Here is a 17,948-nt window from a genome sequence, read left to right as displayed (position 1 = left end):
AAGGGTGAAGCCATGACCCAAAAGTAATTCTGAGAGAATACATTTTATTGATAGCACAGCGACAGCATTTCGAAATGAACTTTTTCAAATGTCGTCATAGTACCCAATCTTGTCGCGGAATGCATGGTTCAACTTAACTGTCATTGACCAACTGGTCCTGAAATTTCGCTAACGATTTTAAACAAAGTTTCATCCAATATCCATTCCAGAGCTTTTTGAAACTTTGGATCTTGAACAATGTGTTCTTGGACGAGTTTCTCTTCTTCTCGTATTTCTTTGGTACTCTTAACGGAGCATTCAGAGGTAGGTGGAGTAAGATCATGGAAATTCACTGAAGCTTCCGTGAAGGATGACAGAGTAGCAGGTTGACTTGCAAGCTTTGATTCTGTCTTTGGTAAGGCTGATGATGGTCTACTACTTGTGGATCTTGGTGTTTCAGCAATTTCACAATAAAATACACTTGAGGCTTCCCAATTATTGGTTTCAACCAGTGATTGTTCAAGATCATTGTCATGCATAATTTCTTGAAGCATTCCTGAAAGAATATCAGAGAACATATTTCTGTCAATGCTAGAAGTGACTGATAATGAAGATGTAGGTCTATGATCCGGAGTGAATTCATAAAGTTGAGGAATAAATTCTTCTTGCCATTTCTCTCTTGTTCTTGTTCCATACTTGAACTCTTCAAGAGGAATTACTTTGCATTTGATGGTTAAATAATGCTTTGTTGGTAACACTGGTTGCAATCCAAACTTGTCCACTGATGCGGATGAAGGTCTTTCAAGTACGGGTTGTTTAGTAATTGTCTTGGAGACTGGTAAATATCTTGGAATTGCAGTTGAATAGGCCGAGAGTGTTAACGCATTGTCTCTAGCAATTGTACTCTTACTAATAACTGATTCTCTCTTGGTAGTGTTTTTTGTAACAGCTTTTGGAACAATTCTTCCTTTGTTGAGTCTATTTTTTGGATTCGCAAAATGTTCCTTAATGGATAAAATACTTTTTTCACTGACTTGATCTGAAATGTCGTCATCCTTAGCATAATGAACCAATGTTTCTTCATACTTCTTTTTCCTTTGTTCTTTTCTTTCTTTTTTGCTGATATTGCTCACCTCACAATAAATATCACAATTCAAAAGTTGTGAAACAGAACCTGCAGAGAGAGTAATTTTACAACATTTCGTTTCCTGTGGTTGTAGTGTAGAGGTTAAAGGTTCAATCTTAACAGTAGAGGAGAGCTGGTTGTCATCCAGAGGTAATACAGTATTCCAAGAAAAAGAAAGAATATCTGAAGAAAGGTTAGAAATACTAACAATTCTTGTGTGAACAGAGAGGAAAGGAATGGATTCAAAATCAATAACGTCCATGGAGAAAGCAACAGTTTGTGTTGGAGTTTTTTGCTGTTGAACTTTTTGAACTTCTGTTGGGACATGCTTTACGATCTGTGCTTCTTCATCATATTCCAATGGTTCGCATATTTTTTCAACACCTTTTCCTTTCAAAGTGAGATTGTAAACAAGGTCAGAATTCATCATCTGAATAGGAAGGCACATTTCATAGGTTTTAAGTTCAATTGGTCGGAAAACGAGTCTCAGATAAATATAGTGATTGGCAGGAACTATGCTCTTCTTATTTTCTAAAGATATAATTTCAAAATCATAATTTTCAAGAGCTAGCTGTTTAAATGGTTGCTCATCCACACAAATCTCAATGTCTTGATTCGTTGGATTGATTACCTTCAAATATTGTATTGGTTGATTCTCTGTTCCAATTTCTTGGTCTTCAAGTGTATGTTCCATGCTTCCGAATTGTAAATGTTTTTGTTGATACGAAAGAGTTCTTCCTGTCAGATATATTGTAAAGCATCGTCCATTTCGTATCTGAAATAGTATTGGTATTTCATGAGTGTCAACAACCTTGTGTCTATATATTAGGGCTACAACAATACTTTCCCCAGGCTCAAGAGATGCTTGGTTAGGATAAATTTCAAAAAGCTTATTTACAAAAATACTCAAAGTACGTAGCTCGTCCTCGTCTTTGGCGACTTGATCATGAGCCCACTTATCAACATCAACCATTGAGTCGAACGGAGTGCTAATCGAAAATTGTGCCCTTATGTTACCAATATTTTCAATAGTGACATAAACAATAGTGTCTTCTGATTCAATAGGTTTGGCTCCAAAATCACAGAAATATTTTTCCAAGTATTGGATAGAGGAGTTAAAATTTGTGATGCTTGATTCAATTTGATAGCAGTTGGTATTTTTTCTGAGCTCCTTGTTAATAGAATTTACAGAAAATTGGCTCCAAAGATCAACTTTTGATCCCGATGCAGACCTAATGTCAGTTATACCAAGTTGAGGATATGATCCTATTCCAAAAACATCACATCTTTGAAGAGATAAAATTTGCTCCTCTGTCATAGCACTAGCTTCTCTATTCAGGTTCAAGGAGCAAAATATTGTGAATTGGTCTAGCTTTCTTTGATTGGGTCTATAAAACACTTGTACGTGCTTGTGGGATCTGGAAGCAACTATTCCTTTCATCGTTTCACATTCTAACACTCCAGAATTACTTGGTAATTGCTCGCCATTGATATTTTCTCTTATTATTAATTCAAAAGGTAAATCGCAATCGCTCGAGTTGAGAAGTGTCAATGTCTGAGTCGCTTTTTCATTAACCAACACATTTCCAAAATCAATATTTGACGGCTCTACTGTTATTCCAGCATTGTTTCCTTCTCCTAACAGAATTAGATAGGATCTAGTCTTGACACTTTCTCTGTTAATTTCTGCCACGCTAGAAACAATGCAAGGAATCTTGATGGAGTATACTTTTTTAAGGCTTGGAGTAAATGTCCAAATAATTTTTTGAGTTTCATTCCCATTCAATATTCCAGTTTTCTTAGAGACGCTAAATACTGATGAAAAATCTTTTGGAATGTCCCATTCATAGGTAATTGGAATTCTTGAAGGATTGTGTAGGGTTAACTCTTTCACTGAAGAAGCTCCAATGAGAGTTGGCTTGAAAAACAATTTACCATCCTTTCCAAAGCTAATTGATGGTAAGAAGCTCATTCCAAATATTGGTATTGTTACCGTGTGGTTAGGGGAATCATTAAAAATACATTTGATACTATCTTGATATGATCCTGGCTCCGTGGGAGAGAATTTAAAAACAATAATTTGGAATGAATTACTTGGTACCAATCCATTTTCAGGATAACACGTGAAATATCTTCGCTGTTCTGTAGTGATGAGAAACTCAAAAGGCATAGGAATGTCGTTTTCATTATAAATAGTATAAGATCTATAGGTAGAGTCATTGGTAAGGCAAGGAGGAAATGAAGTTACGTGTGATGGTTGTAAAGTAAATCGTGGAATGAAGGCTGCTGTGTTGTTGAAGGTGTTACCAAATACTTTCAGAGGCAGAATCCATGGAGGAACAAATGTCTGTGAATTTACCAGTCTAAAACTTCTGTTTGATTTGAAATAGCATATAAATTCAATTTCGTTGCTGAAAAATTGGTTATCGTAGCTTGGCCTAAACCCAATTTTGAAGGTAAACGTGCTCATGGGCTTAATATCGACAGTTTCTGGAAATATAACAAACGGAGAAGGAGATCCTTCATAACTTGGAATTTGTACATCACAGGTTATTTTACCATTTGTTCTATTTGAAATTGTCACTGTCTTATATTCTGCAAGCTTAAACCGTGAACAACTTCCAAAAGAAATGCTGCTGTAGTTAATTGAAATTGGATTGTCGTAATCTGTAACTAAATTAAAAAACTCATTAAGAGTATTTTCAATATTGTCTCTAATGAGATCTGTGGTAGAGGTTGTATTACTCAAAACTTGGGTCAAATTTGAGATGTTTTCTCTTTCTTCTGCAGACAAGGTATCTAACCTTCCGCTTTCTGACAATTCTAAATAATTTTCAATTTCACTGGGAGAGAATGCTGGCAGTCCTTTGTACATTCTTTCTTTAAATAAATACACCTCCTTAATTGAAAATGGGGGAGGCCTTCTTGAATCATTATATCCTGTTCCAAGCAAGTCAATAAACTAGCACAGTCATCCATATCATAAAGAATTTGATGTAAATACTTACTGTCACTCCTTGATTTTTCACAACAATAAAAATCCTTCTGTAGTAATTAATTGGTAAGTGCGGGATAAATGTCACAGTTATTTGTCTAGTCTGAAATGCAGGTACTACCCCAGAATTTCTCTCAAATTTAAATGTACCTTCAGTATCCACTTTAAAATTATATTCTGCAGACATATTCGACTTGTTTTCAAGAGTTATTAATCGCTTTACCTCTTTTCCTTCAAAAACGTCTCCAAAGTTAATAGACATTGGTGAAATAATTAATTCTGGCCCAACCCCATAACCAGAGCATGTTAATCGAATAGTGTTTCCTCCAGGAGTTGATATGGTGTAGTTGTTGCAATCAAAGCAATCAATAGTTGAGGGAATGTACGTGATGGTAATATTTGATGTTGAGCCTGGGGGTAAAATTTGACTTTTTGGATCAAAAGAAAATACATCCTCAACATAATCATTCTCAACTTTGTTAATAGAGAACGATGCAGGAACGAGTGAAGTATTTTTGAGACTGATAACTCTTTTCGATGGGCTTTCTATTGGTGATTTTCCGAATGAAATATTTGTCTCATTTGCAATGATGTGAGTAATCTTTCCTACTCCTTGTAATTGCATTGAAACTGCATCTCCAGAAGAAAGTTTACAAATTGCTGTTGAAACAAATGATGAAGCGTCTTTAGGAGAAAAGAATACATGAACGGTTAGTGCTTCACCAACGTTTAACCTTCCATACGAAGGTTTAAACGCAAAAGGAGTCTTGACAGACCAGCTGAACTCAAATGAAGCCTCTCCAACGTTTACCATCTCAAATTCTTTTCGTGTTGTTTCCATCGTTGGACAAAATCCCATATCAACACAATTTGGAACGTCCAATAGTGCCTTTGGTAGTAACGCTGAAATATTCACAGTCAACTCTCCTTTCTTCAAAACTGTTAATTTAACAGTGTCACAGTAATTTTTCTAAATCAGAAATATTTAGAGATATTAAATAATTAACAAGTGATTTTGATACATACTCGCTCCGTAGGTCGGAATCGAATCTCAAAAGCTACAGACACACCAGGGCTAATTTTTGATGGCTCGGGAAATCCCATGAAGAAGTTTTTTGATTTTGGCAGTTCATATTTGACCTCCACCACTTCTGTGCTCACATTTTTTACAATAATCTTTTTGGCATGATCACCTCCAACGTCCCTGAAGTGGTCATTTGTAATTAAGAAGGCTATCAACTCACGCTGCTGAAAAATATGTGTGCTCAAACCTACCAATGCTTCCAAACAAGATCGCTGGTTACCTCAACTCCGAACCCTCTTTGAGTTTTGTTTGAGTTGGAAGTTGAAGTCATCAAGCTATTCATCTTTGAAGTCGACTGACTACTCGCAACATTTTGAGAGAGACTTCGCGACATTTTTTATCAAATGATTTTTGTAGTTATTAAATGAATTCTTTGGCGGGGTTTTATGAAGTCAAATTCAAAAGAAATTCTGGTAGTGGTGTTGGGCTGAATGGCGCCAAACCTTATTCACGGCCAAAAGGATTGAAAGATGGTGGTGTTGTGGGCAATATATAAGCACCACCTTGAAATGACTACGCACCTTGACAGCATATTTAAGGAGTTGAAGAGAAGGTGATTTGTGCGTTCTCTTTCAAGAAAGTTTCTTGTCAAAAAAACAAAATGACAGCTGACACCGACTCTACGCTACCCCAAGAGACCAAGCCAACAACAGCAACAACCGAAGACACATCCAACCTCTCTCAAGCTTCATCATCCTCTAATAACCATCATCATAGCAACACAACATCCATTCAAGTCACACCTCCTCCGTCATCATCTTCCGAAAACAAATTAAAATTATTCTTTTTGAAATTATTTCACAAAAGCCATGATGAAAATAATTTAAAAAGAAGTACTTCATTCTTTGATCGATTTAAAAAGAATAACAAATCCAATACTACTGTGTCTTCTTCAAAATCAGATCTTTCAAAGAAATCTCTCCATGAGCAAGAACCACAAGACAACAACAAGAACACTCATGAATCGAGCATGTCATTATTCAATGATTTATGTGATGTTGTTGTGGTTGAGGAGAAGATTTCTCACACCAACAGTGAAACAACAACATCTTCTAACACAAAGAATGTGATCATTGAAACACCACCTTCGACAACACCTCTCCTTCATGAATTTTTATGCCTTTTTAATGCAAATTCCAATACATTGGTAATCTATGATGAAAATGAATTGAAGAAAATGATTCCATTATTGGATCAAACCAATGACATACCCTCTCTACAAAATCAAATTCGATTGCATGATCATGGTGATGATATCAGTTGTGTCTTGAGCGTTCAACAAAAGTCACGAACTTGTATTTTCACAGGTTCACACGATAACACTATTTTACAATATGAATATCAAAAGAATAGCAAAGATCAACCATTTAAATTGATTCATACATTTCAAGATGAAAAGAATACTGTAGAGTGTCTTTCTCACTATAAGAATCATTTTCTATTGTCAGGCTCGAGGGATAAAATTGTAAGATTGAGAAAAATTCAACGCTCTTCAAATAGTAGTGATGAAGAATTAACTTGTGTATTGGCAAGATTAGAAGGTCACACCAGTTGGATTCAATCTGTGTATGGTGGCGGTAGTGAAGAGGAAACTTTTGTGGATTCTTGTATATTCTCTTCACAAAGAAGTGCCTCTGTCAAGGAATCTGAAATTTATATGTGGAATTTGGAAAAACAAACAATTGTTCAGAAATTAAGTGGCCATGAAGGTACTGTTTACAAGATGGCACATTTAAAGTCAACATTGTTAAGCGCTTCTCAAGATAGCACAATCAAAATGTGGGACGTTAGGACGAGCGGTGGTGACCAGGTAGGAGAGCTAAAAGGCCATACCGACTGGGTTAAAGATGTTTCAACAAGAGGAGACAATCATGTTATTTCCTGCTCGTTAGATGGTACTCTTAGATTATGGGACATTAGAAATGTATCCACTTGCGTCAAAGTGCTATTTGATTTTAACAGTAATGAAAGATTGAAAGATCAAAAGTATGGATTTACGTCAATGTCTCTTTCTCAAGACAAATTATACCTTGGCTCCAATCACGGCAAATACGTCTACACCTATGACCTAAAACATTCGCAAATGAAATGCTGTGAAATTGATCAGGACTTTGCAGTTGATGGTATTTGCATTGCAACAACTTTTTAAATATATTTTAAGTGATACTGTATTGCTGTCAATTTACATGAGTGTTGAATCTGCACGTGATGAAGTATCTGATAAACGAATAGACCTAGCACCGCCTGGAGTAGTGAGGTAATCAGGCGTTTTCAAAAAACTAACAGGAGATGTGGATCTTCCACTGTTCTCGCTTAAAACACTACGTCCCATTGATGAGGAAGACCTGTCACTTGAAACTGAGATTCTACCAGACAACGAAGAAGGAGTGTTTCTTCGTATTTCCTCACCTCTTAAAATGTTCGTCCTAGTATTGTTTATCCTTCCTCTAACTTTCTTGTTGTTTTTCTTTTCTCTCATACTGTTCATGATCTCTTCTTTTGTTGGATTGTACTCCAAGGTTTGGGGCCATTGGATCCCTTTAACGTTCTCGTAAGAGCTCCTAAACGACTTGCTTTTAATTGTCTCGAAACCGTAGTGATTCATAAACTCATTTAGGGAAATATATCCTTTCTTTTTAGCTCCCATGTTTTCCAGTATTTGATCCACATCCACATCCAAAATATATCTGTCAAATCGTTTTAAGGCATCCCTGAATAAAGGTATTGGAATTTTATCATTTTCAACGCCAAAGGTGTTCCGTAATGATTCCATTCTAGTAAAATACACTGATTTGGAGGTATCCGTGTTTTTAACAAGGTCGTCAGCTACACCATACGGTGCCCTGTCTTTTTTAGGATCCATCATTTTCTCAATATAAAGCTCAGTTTTTTCTCTTCTTCTTTTCAATGCGTCGTCCGTCATTGAGCCACAGTATCGGGACTCTCGTTGAGCAGTTGTAGAGTTGGTGCCCAATTTTCTGTCTAGCTCTTCCATTGCACGAATAAAGTCAGAATATCCGAACGACCCCTCACCTTTAGGGTCTGCCATTTTGATGAATTCGTCTAGCTTTTTGATTTGCTCAGTTTGAAAGTGTTTAACTGCTTTAAAATTTGGAGTTTCCTCTGAAATGTCGTCCAGCAAGTGAAAATCCTTTACAAGGGCTCGTTTAAAATCTTCTGCACGAACCTTGTTACCAGTGTATCCAGTTGCTTGTTTAATTCTCCTGAATGCTTCTGATAAATTTGGGGAAAGGCTATGAATTTTGTTTTTCACAACCTCTAACACATCGTTTGTTTGGGTAAAGTCTACATTTCTTAAATGAACGGGTACATGTTTCTCGTTTTCAGCGTGGCTTTGGTTCGATGAATTATGTTTGGCAAAGTAACTATTGATCAACTCTCGATTAATAGAGCTCTTGTTGCTGTTAGAAGAAAAATTAGAGAAATTTGTTGGTGATGTAGATCGATTTGGATTGGTGTTGACAACATAATGAGTGTTATAGGTAGTGTTATGGAAATTTTCTGACTCGTTTGCCTGGCTGGTGCCAGACGAATTCTTCTTTGAGTATCCCGCCACCGAGGAAGGCCTCTTCGGGTATCTTGGAGCATCAAAGGAAGTATGAGAATATTCCCTTATTGCTTGTGGGCTGTCAAAATCAATTCTGTTGCTGATCGGATTCAGTTTCTTGTCTATTGTATTGGGTGATGAGCTTCTACTGCTAGCTGCAACGCTAGAAGGCCTTTTTGGTGCTTGATACCTTTCTACTCTGTTGCTTGTTGAATTTGTTGATTCATTGAAGTTATCTCTTGTTTGTTTTGAGGAGTCATTTCTGTTTAATGGTGATGGTGCTCGGTATTGAATGGGTGAAGACGATCTATGAGCAAGATGGGATGATGAAGATCTATTTGCAATAGGAGAGGCTGCTCGTAACTCCTCCATAGATGGCGGGGGTAGTGGAGCCTCAATTCTAGAGCGGTTCCTAATACCACTGGTTGATTGAGGTCGCTGAAATTTCCTCGCTCCTCCATCATCATACTGTAAAATTGGTGATGAAACTCTTTCATAGTTGGAATCAACACTTTGAAGAGTAGAGCCCGATTGGTTATGGCCGAGCTCTTTACGAATAAAACTACTTGCGCTCCTGCTCATTGTTGTGTTGGGTGGTGTATAGATTGTTGGGTAAGCCTAGCAATGGTTGTTGAGCAGATGGATGTTGGATGTGGTTGTTGAACAGATGGAGTAATGACGAGCGATCAAAACTAAAAGAGGAGCCTTTCCTCAATACTATGCCATAACACTAACCCCGTACGGCTGGTAGCGACACAACTGGTGATTTCAATATTTTTTAACTGTTTGCTTGATTCACGAATGGCTCTATCATCATCAATCGGCACGCACAAAAGGGAGATGTGGTATCCCTAAAAGACGATGTGCTGCTTCGTTTAGGAATGGACATTTTGAAAGTAAAATTATTGCAGAATATTTACTTTTCCTTGAACAACAAAGCAACCTCTTGGATGAGCGAAGTGCTCAATGTGTCGTCTGTAGTTTTGAGTTCGACAGATACTGTTGTTGCCGATTTAGCTTTAACAAGGACAGCCAAATGATGTCCTTGGCAAGAACAACCATACATTTGATAAACTTGATCAGGAACAGAGTCTACAACTGTCAAGCGGAGTTGTCTTGCAATCTCTTTAGCTGCTGTATTTACATCACCAATCTTTTCATTGAGGGTACAATTGGTTGATGAAAGATATGGTAACTGATTGGTCTTCATCAAGTTTGCAAATTCATCAACTGCAATTCGTTTTTGAATAAAGAACATTGATGAAGGAATCTTCATAGTGAAATCCAATCTGTGCTTATCTTCAGTTCCAAGAACGTATTCAATATAACCAGTAATTTGCTGTTGCCTTACAAATGATTGACAAGTGAATGATGGGTTCAAAGTATTAGTAGATTCTGGAGAGAGAGAAAATCCACATCTAACAGCTCCTGTTTGTTGAATACCGGGTCTAACAAACTTGAGATTCATGGTGCTGTCTATGTTGTACGCAATAGCATTGACATCTTCATCAGAGATATTTTCAAGTGAAATAGGAATAGATAAACTGTTTGCGTCAAGAGGGAAAGCTTTGGTGTTGTAGTAAACTTTGAGGTGATCATCACGACATAAAAGCTTCAATCCCTTCTTTCCAGTTGATGTCTTCTTTTCAGGTGCTTTCTTTGTTGTTGTTGCCTTCTTCTTTGTAGCCTTCTTTTCTTCAGCAGGTTGAGTTGGTTCGTCTAACAAATCCAAAAGTTGTTTACCAGAACTCTGTTTCACAGTCTTGGTTTTTTTCTTTGTGGAGGAAGTTGCAGCTTCTTTGGTAGTGGCCTTTTTCTTGGTTTTAGTAGTCTCAGCCTTTGCTTCTTTAACAACCTTTTTCTTTGCTGGTTCTTCCTTCTTCTTTGGGATAATTGGAGAGCTACCAATTGGATAGGCCTTAATAGTAGGTAATTGTTCATCAGCACCAATTGGCTGAGTAAGATCAATCTTACTTAAAGCATCCTCAACCTCAACAATTTTGGTGGCTTTAGTTGGGATATATCCTTCAACCTGTTCAAACTCTGTGCTAACTTGCATTGGTTCTTCATCTTCTTCTTCTTGAGGTTTTTTAACCTTCTTTTTAACTGTCTTCTTCACAGTCTTCTTCTTTGGAACTGCCTCAGGAGTAGTTGGTTGAACCTTCTTCTTGGAAGACTTAATAGTGAATACCTCCTTGTATTGTTGATAATTACTAATTGGAGCGTTTGGATCGCTGATTTCGTGACCTTCATGAACATTTTCAGACTCGAATGGATTTGAAGAAGTGTACTCAGATGATGGAAGGCCAGGTACTTGGTTAAAAACTGATTCATCCACAAGAAGCTCCCATGATCTGCCAATCCAGTTATCTAAATCTAATCCTTCTGGGATTGGAACTTTCTCTTGTGAGCCAGGAAGCACAGGATTCAAAGGGTCTTCGAAAATTGATTCAATTTCAGGTCCAACATCTGTACCTTCCTTTGTCAATTGCTCATGAATATCCAATAAAGCCAAACAAGTTGAACATCTTTCTTGAATTTCAACGTCAGGTGAGGTAAAATACTTATTGAAACCATCTCTAATGATGGTACGTAATTGAGAGAGCAATTCGGAATCAACTTTAGTGTTGTTTTGCTTTGGAAGATTTTCCAATTGCTCGTTTTCTCCTTCTTGATGTTGAGATTCTAACGTGGAGCTATCAAAGCCAAGAAGGTCTTGAACTTGTTGTTCAGTAGATTTTGTTTGGCCCTTAGCAGCAGCTGCAGCATAAATCTTGGTAATTGCTTGAACATAACATGCTTTGATTCTATCTGGTAATGATGCAGTTTGTGGTTGGAGAAGTTTTTCTAAAACGTCTTTGTAATCAACATCTGCCTGTGTAATGAATTCACCAATTGTCCAAGAGGCAGCATACAATACATCGAAAACACTTGAAGTCTCAGAACTTTCAGTAAGTAGATGTGGAGAAGTCAACAGATTGATCATCTCATTAACTCCATGTTGTCTCAAGCTCTTAACTCTAATCAAGACATCCATGATATGTTGAGCAATCAATTTACCATGTTGGGCAGACTTAACATTTGTCAAGTGGATCAAAATGTCCAAATACCATTTGAAGTTTGCAATACTGCTGTAGTTATCCTTTGAACAAGAGGTAATGATTCTTTCAATGAGGAAATCTCTATAATCCCCTTCAGCCTTTTCTAATTGTTTCATCAATCTGGACATTATACCCTTGATGTTCTTTTGATTAACAACACCACAAAGTAAATCCAATGCTCGGAATCGGATGGTGATATCCTGATCTTCAAGACACTCCATAATTGTGTCTTTCATATCAGAAATGACCTTTGGATATTTGGACAACAAGTTGTTCAAACCAGCAAGGCCCAAATATTTAAGATTTTGATCCTTGTCTTCAACAAATTGTTTCAATTTGTCCACAGCTAATTTGACAACAGTCATATGCTCTTTCATTCCGACAGTAACAGTCACTAAACATTCATAGAGCAAGCTCTTAGCTGGTGTGGTACTGATCATATTGGCAATTGGTTCAACGAGCTTTTTTGCCAATCTAGGCTCATGAGGTGCCAAAGCGCCCATCAATTTAACGATTTTGATCAGTGTCCAATTGTTATTTACATTTGTCAACAACTTGTAAAAGATTGGGGCCATTCCGAGATAATTGTGTGGATTTCTTCTGGCCAACTCACAAATAACATTGACAGCAGCAGATACGACAGCTAACCAAGCCCATTAGATTTGTACATCACGATCATCAAATTGATTCTTAGTACTACTTACAAGGATGAGAATCACTAAGTTTTTCCTTGAGTCTGGGGAATGATGGTCTCAAAGCGTCAGGATATTGAATGAAAATTTTGTACATGCACAAAACAGCCTTCTTTCTGATGTATTGTCTTGAAGAGTTGAGAAGAGCAAGAATTTCGGAAGCCAAGTCCTTTGCTAGATCTGGAGTGGCAATGTTAGCAATTGCGGAAACAGCCAATCCTGTGTCATATTGATTCAAACTCTTCAACTCTTTTCTAAACAATTGATGAGTCAAGAGAATAACATCCGTCTGAGGAGTGAAGCCGAGAGAAGCAGCCAAATAACCAATTCTCTTATATGTAAAGATAGGACTACTCATCACTTCCAAAATATGAAAAGCAGCCCAATTCATATCATATCCTAACATGTGAAGCTATTGATAATCGTCAAGTTTTTGATACAAAGATTTGATGATGAATAATTGTTTGATGATTGGTTTGCGGGTGATGATAATTAAAGGAGATTTGATAATTGTTTGATGAAACGGTTATTGTCATAGCAATACTTACATAAGTTACTTTCTGAACACCGACAGCTTTCTTCTTGATATCATTCGATCTGAGTTCTTCCTTTATCTCAGCAATACATGAACGAATGTAGGCGTCTTCATTGTTCTTGTTGGCACGAATGCCTTTCACCATGTCCTGAAGACTCTTTTCGAACATTTTTTGTGTTTGAAAAAAATCTTTGCTGTGTGAAGTTGGTTATGACGACAGCATTTGAGTGAGAATCAAACTGTAATATATTGGGTTCACATTGTTGATAATTCCTTCTTGTATTTCTTCGTCTGTACATGTGAAAATGTATCGACAATTTCATCCGTTCTTAGACACCGACCCTCAATTTCAACCTGATAAAATTCTATTAAAAAAATCTTTCCATTGATCCCTCTTCGAAAAGGAATTGATAACGCCTGTTGTTCAGCTTGGACCGGTCTTCTTTGAACTCTGTACTCTGTGGTAACACATAATAATTGGCTTTACTGATTCTGTCGTGTCAACCAGTATCGATTATTCTCAACTTTCATCATTTAAAAAATGTCAAATCTCAGGGAGAAAATCGCTGCCTTTGAGAGCCGCAGTCTAATTTCGACTCAGCCTCCACCTCTTCATCACAAAGACAAGGATCAACAGCAGCTTCATTCACCTCAACAGCCACCACAAACGAATAGTAGTAGCAGTAGCAGTGGTGTCGGTGGTGGTGGTGGTGGATTGAATGTTCCTCCTTCCGTAGGCCACAGCACTCCTTCTACCCCAACTGTTGTTGCAACGAACATTAGTCACCAAACTACATCATCGGCTAAAACTCCAACTTCATCTCATCATTCAAACGGTACGTCCTTATCACAATCGGAATTATCAGAGCCTTTACCCTCTTTTATTAATAATTTATCATCAATAATGGATAATCATTATGTTATAGGAAAACAACTTCCACCAACACCAACCGATAGGAGCTCTCTCAATATTGGACTCACAAGAAACACAAATAATAATCCTCCAACGAACACTACTCCCCGATCAGCAACGATCATGACTCCACAACAACATCATAATCTTCCATCAATAGAGTCATCACCTCCACAGAATGGAAAATCTGAGCAAAACGATCAATATGATTCTACATCCTCTACCGAAGATGAAGATATCACAAATGGAGCTATGAATGGAGGAAGTGGTGAAGAAGAAGAATCCATTGATAATAATCAACAACAACAACAACAACAACAAAACACAACAACACCATCACAACAAAGAGTACAATCTACTGACCTTCATCAATTACCAAAAAACAAACCTGCTGTTCCAAATAGATTTAGAAACAACGGAGGAGGTACTATTGCAAGCACTGGCTCTAGCTCAGCTCAATTTAGACCTAAACCAAATCCAAAATTACCTCCAAATCTTCCTCAACCAAGACGTGCTCAAGCATCTGTTGACTTTGGAAGCAATCCTCGTGTTAACATTATTGGAACGACAGGATCACCTCTTTCTGATAGTTCCAGCAATAATCTTTCTGGTAATAATTTGTCAAGCGGTAACCTTGTAACAAATTTAGATCCCAACTCATCCATTTCGTACTCTGACTCTGCATCAGCATCAAGAATCTCAATGAGAGCAGGAACCAGCGGAATGGTTTACGCATCTGGATTGTCTGCACTACCTGGTGACAAGGGACCACAAGGCAAGTTTATTCCTTATATTCCAGCAGAAGTTGAGGCTGTTATGAGCGTAACTACTGGTACGGCTGGTGTACACGCTCACACAGTCAGCAGAACAAGCATGAGTATCAGCTCTCTTGATTTAGATTCCGAAACTCAGCAATTTGTTGGTATTTACAAACATCCTACCAAACAGCAAATGGATGCAGCGATAGTTTTACAAAAATATATCCGAAGATGGGAGGCTCGTAAAACGTATAAAAAGATTCAAAAAGCCAGAGTGAATCGAGAAAATTGTGCCAAAGAAATTCTTTCTACAGAGAAGAGTTATGTGGAATCTCTCAACATTCTTCAAGAAGTGTACTTAAAACCATTCAAAGCAATGGCTGCCAAAGAAAAACCTATTATCACCAAAGAAGAGGTTCAAGCTATTTTTTCTGACATTGATGTTATTTTGAATGTCAACACAACCTTTTTGAACGACTTGGAGGAGAGACTTAAAACATATGAACACAACGTTCAGATTAGTGACATTTTCCTTACCATTGCTCCATTCTTTAAAACATACTCTCGATATTGTAACAACTTTGATAAGGCAAACGAAGTATTGAAAGAATGCAAAAAACGAGAAGATTTCAAAGAAGTGGTGGTAAAGATGGACAAGGACAGTAGAACATCCAAATTGGGTCTTCAAAGTTATCTTATCTTGCCTATCCAACGTATTCCAAGATATAGACTTCTTTTACAAGATTTGATCAAACACTCTGGACCTGATCATCCTGACCACAAAGGATTAAAAAATGCTCTTGATAAGATTTGTGAAGTTGCTGATCACCTTAACAACACAATGAAAATCATTGAAGCTACAAATGACATTATTAAGATTCAATCACAATTCTATGGTGACATTAACCTTGTAGAACCTCACAGAAGATTTTTGAAGGAAGGACCACTGCAAGAAATTATTTCCTCTGATTTCACAAAAACAAGAGAAACCTATATTCATTTATTTAATGATATAGTACTATTCTCTCAAAAAGGAGGAAAATTTACACTCAAAGTTCAATTTCCCCTCAATGACTTGGTTATATTTAATTATGTTAACCAAGACGATCAGATTGATGATTTAATCTTCAAAGTCCAATCTCCAAGCAAAGCAATCATTTTGAAAGCAGCCTCCAAATCTGAAAAAGACAACTGGGCTATTACCTTACACAATCTTATCAAGGAATGTAAAAATTCAAAGCGAAACAAGACACTTAACGTGGACGAACACACCATTGCTGACGACTCTTCAACAACGTTTGCTCTTGCCATGAGCGATAATGATGAAATTTCAATTCCTCCTGAGGAATGTGTTCGACGAATGAAAGAAGGATCTACAATGCTCAAATATTGTAGAAATGCCAAACCTCACTTTAGAAGATTCGTCCTCAGTAGTGACGGAACAGAATTAATGTGGGGATCTCCAAACAAACAATCTCACGAGTCTATTGTTTCATTAACAGATGTGAAGAAGATTTGTTATGGACAAAACACGGCTATTTTCCAAAAGTATAAGAATCCTGATCTTGAAGGTCTTTCATTCTCACTTCTCTACAGAGATAGAACTTTAGATATCGTATGCAAAGATAAACAAGAATATCATATCTGGGTTCAGGGTGTAACTTACTTACTCTCACACATGGAAGACATTCTGAACAAGAAACGAGTTGCTCCACCCACTACTTCTAACGAACCAAAATTTGCACCACCTGCCCTTGTACATGACATGGAAAATGAAAAACAAAAATTCAAAGAACAATTCGAACGAATTGGAGATGGCTATACATGGGGTCAAGGAGCTTGTGGTGGTCTTGGTCATGGAAATCAAGAAGATAAGAAAGAACCTCTTGTTATGAAAGACTTTTTGTATTTGGATGTATCTTTGGTTGCATGTGAAAACTCTGCAGGAGCTGGTGTCATGTTTACTGGTGAGTTATTCACGTGGGGAAAAGGTGAGAAAGGAAGATTGGGTCATGGTGATACCAACGATAGAATTAAGCCCACCTATGTTAAAGCATTACAAGGAAGGAACATCAAATATGTCAGCATGGGTAATTTACATACATTATGCCTTGATGATACTGGCACCGTGTTTGCTTTTGGTGACTACCAATATGGCCAATGTGGTCTTGAAAAAGTGGACGGTTTTACTTCAACACCAACACCTCTACCTATTTGTACCAATGGCTTCAAAGTTACTACGATAGCTTGCGGTCATTGGCATTCAGCCATTGTTTCCAACGATGGACAATTATTAACTTTTGGAAGAGGAGAAGATGGTCAACTTGGATTTGGAGATAAAAGTAATAGAGCAACTCCAACTAGAGTTAAAGGAGTTTTGGATGACTATAAGATTGTAGATGTTGCTTGTGGTCTCTGGCACACCATGGCCCTTACTGAAGAGGGATATCTTTTCACTTGGGGAAACAATACCTATGGACAATGTGGTCACAATAATACTGACGAGTATTTATTACCAGCATTTGTTGAGACCTTTAGAAACATGCCTGTAAAACAAATTGCTGCTGGTAGTGCTCACAGTGGTTGTATAACAGAAGGAGATGGAGCTGTATATATGTGGGGTAATGGTATTTATGGACAAATTGGAAATAATTCAAATACTCATGCTTTGAGCCCTATGAGAGTCAAGTTTGGCAAACTTAAGGCCAAGCAACTTGTTTGTGGTGTGAACCATGCAATGACTTTGATGGAGGATGGATCAGTGTATGCTTGGGGTGCTGGTACCTATGGTAGACTTGGAATCAACAGTGAAGGTGATCAACGAGTTCCTGTTAGAATCACATTTTTCGACGATAAGAGTGTTCGTACACTTGGTGCAGGAGGTTCTCAAAGTGCAGCTGTTTGTGCTCACCAATGGGTTCCAGATAAAGATGCTACAAATTGCATGAATGAAAGTTGCAAAGCCAAATTCACCTTCCTTAAAAGAAGACACCACTGCAGATACTGTGGAGGCATTTTCTGTGGAAATTGTACTACAAAGAGAATCACACTACTTCGTTTTGGTTTTGATGAACCAGTCAGAGTTTGTGACAATTGTTATCAAATTTTAACAAACGCTGCTCAAACCTATAAGAGATAATCGAACATGTAAAATTAAACAAATTATTTATTTGTAAAATGAAGTTGTTTTGGAATTC

The 17,948-nt window shown here is 37.4% G+C and overlaps 5 protein-coding genes across 5 annotated transcripts; 2 read left to right on the top strand and 3 right to left on the bottom strand.

Moving 5' to 3' along the window:
* Positions 1-140: 140 nt before the first annotated feature.
* Positions 141-5,518, bottom strand: C9374_012554 (uncharacterized protein; the record flags this gene model as incomplete). The annotated part of the gene is made up of 4 exons (XM_044688333.1): positions 141-4,067; positions 4,114-5,070; positions 5,127-5,304; positions 5,376-5,518. The coding sequence occupies 4 exons, from the start codon at positions 5,516-5,518 to the stop codon at positions 141-143; spliced, it is 5,205 nt and encodes a 1,734-aa protein (XP_044554196.1).
* Positions 5,519-5,785: 267 nt separating this feature from the next.
* C9374_012553 (uncharacterized protein) lies at positions 5,786-7,333 on the top strand (the record flags this gene model as incomplete). Its single annotated transcript, XM_044688332.1, has 1 exon — positions 5,786-7,333. The coding sequence occupies one exon, from the start codon at positions 5,786-5,788 to the stop codon at positions 7,331-7,333; it is 1,548 nt and encodes a 515-aa protein (XP_044554195.1).
* A 33-nt stretch (positions 7,334-7,366) lies between these two features.
* C9374_012552 (uncharacterized protein) lies at positions 7,367-9,334 on the bottom strand (the record flags this gene model as incomplete). Its single annotated transcript, XM_044688331.1, has 1 exon — positions 7,367-9,334. One exon carries the CDS (start codon positions 9,332-9,334, stop codon positions 7,367-7,369), a length of 1,968 nt encoding a protein of 655 aa, XP_044554194.1.
* Positions 9,335-9,668: 334 nt separating this feature from the next.
* On the bottom strand, positions 9,669-13,249 carry C9374_012551 (uncharacterized protein; the record flags this gene model as incomplete). The annotated part of the gene is made up of 3 exons (XM_044688330.1): positions 9,669-12,496; positions 12,558-12,957; positions 13,094-13,249. 3 exons carry the CDS (start codon positions 13,247-13,249, stop codon positions 9,669-9,671), a joined length of 3,384 nt encoding a protein of 1,127 aa, XP_044554193.1.
* Positions 13,250-13,621: 372 nt separating this feature from the next.
* On the top strand, positions 13,622-17,890 carry C9374_012550 (uncharacterized protein; the record flags this gene model as incomplete). Its single annotated transcript, XM_044688329.1, has 2 exons — positions 13,622-13,916; positions 14,007-17,890. The coding sequence occupies 2 exons, from the start codon at positions 13,622-13,624 to the stop codon at positions 17,888-17,890; spliced, it is 4,179 nt and encodes a 1,392-aa protein (XP_044554192.1).
* Between the last annotated feature and the right edge of the window lie 58 nt (positions 17,891-17,948).

The sequence above is a fragment of the Naegleria lovaniensis genome (genome assembly GCF_003324165.1).
Source record: "Naegleria lovaniensis strain ATCC 30569 chromosome Unknown tig005, whole genome shotgun sequence".
Classification (NCBI taxonomy): Eukaryota; Heterolobosea; class Eutetramitea; order Acrasida; family Naegleriidae; genus Naegleria; species Naegleria lovaniensis.
The sequence above is the reverse complement of the archived record's forward strand: the minus strand, read 5'-3'. Positions and strand labels throughout refer to the sequence as shown.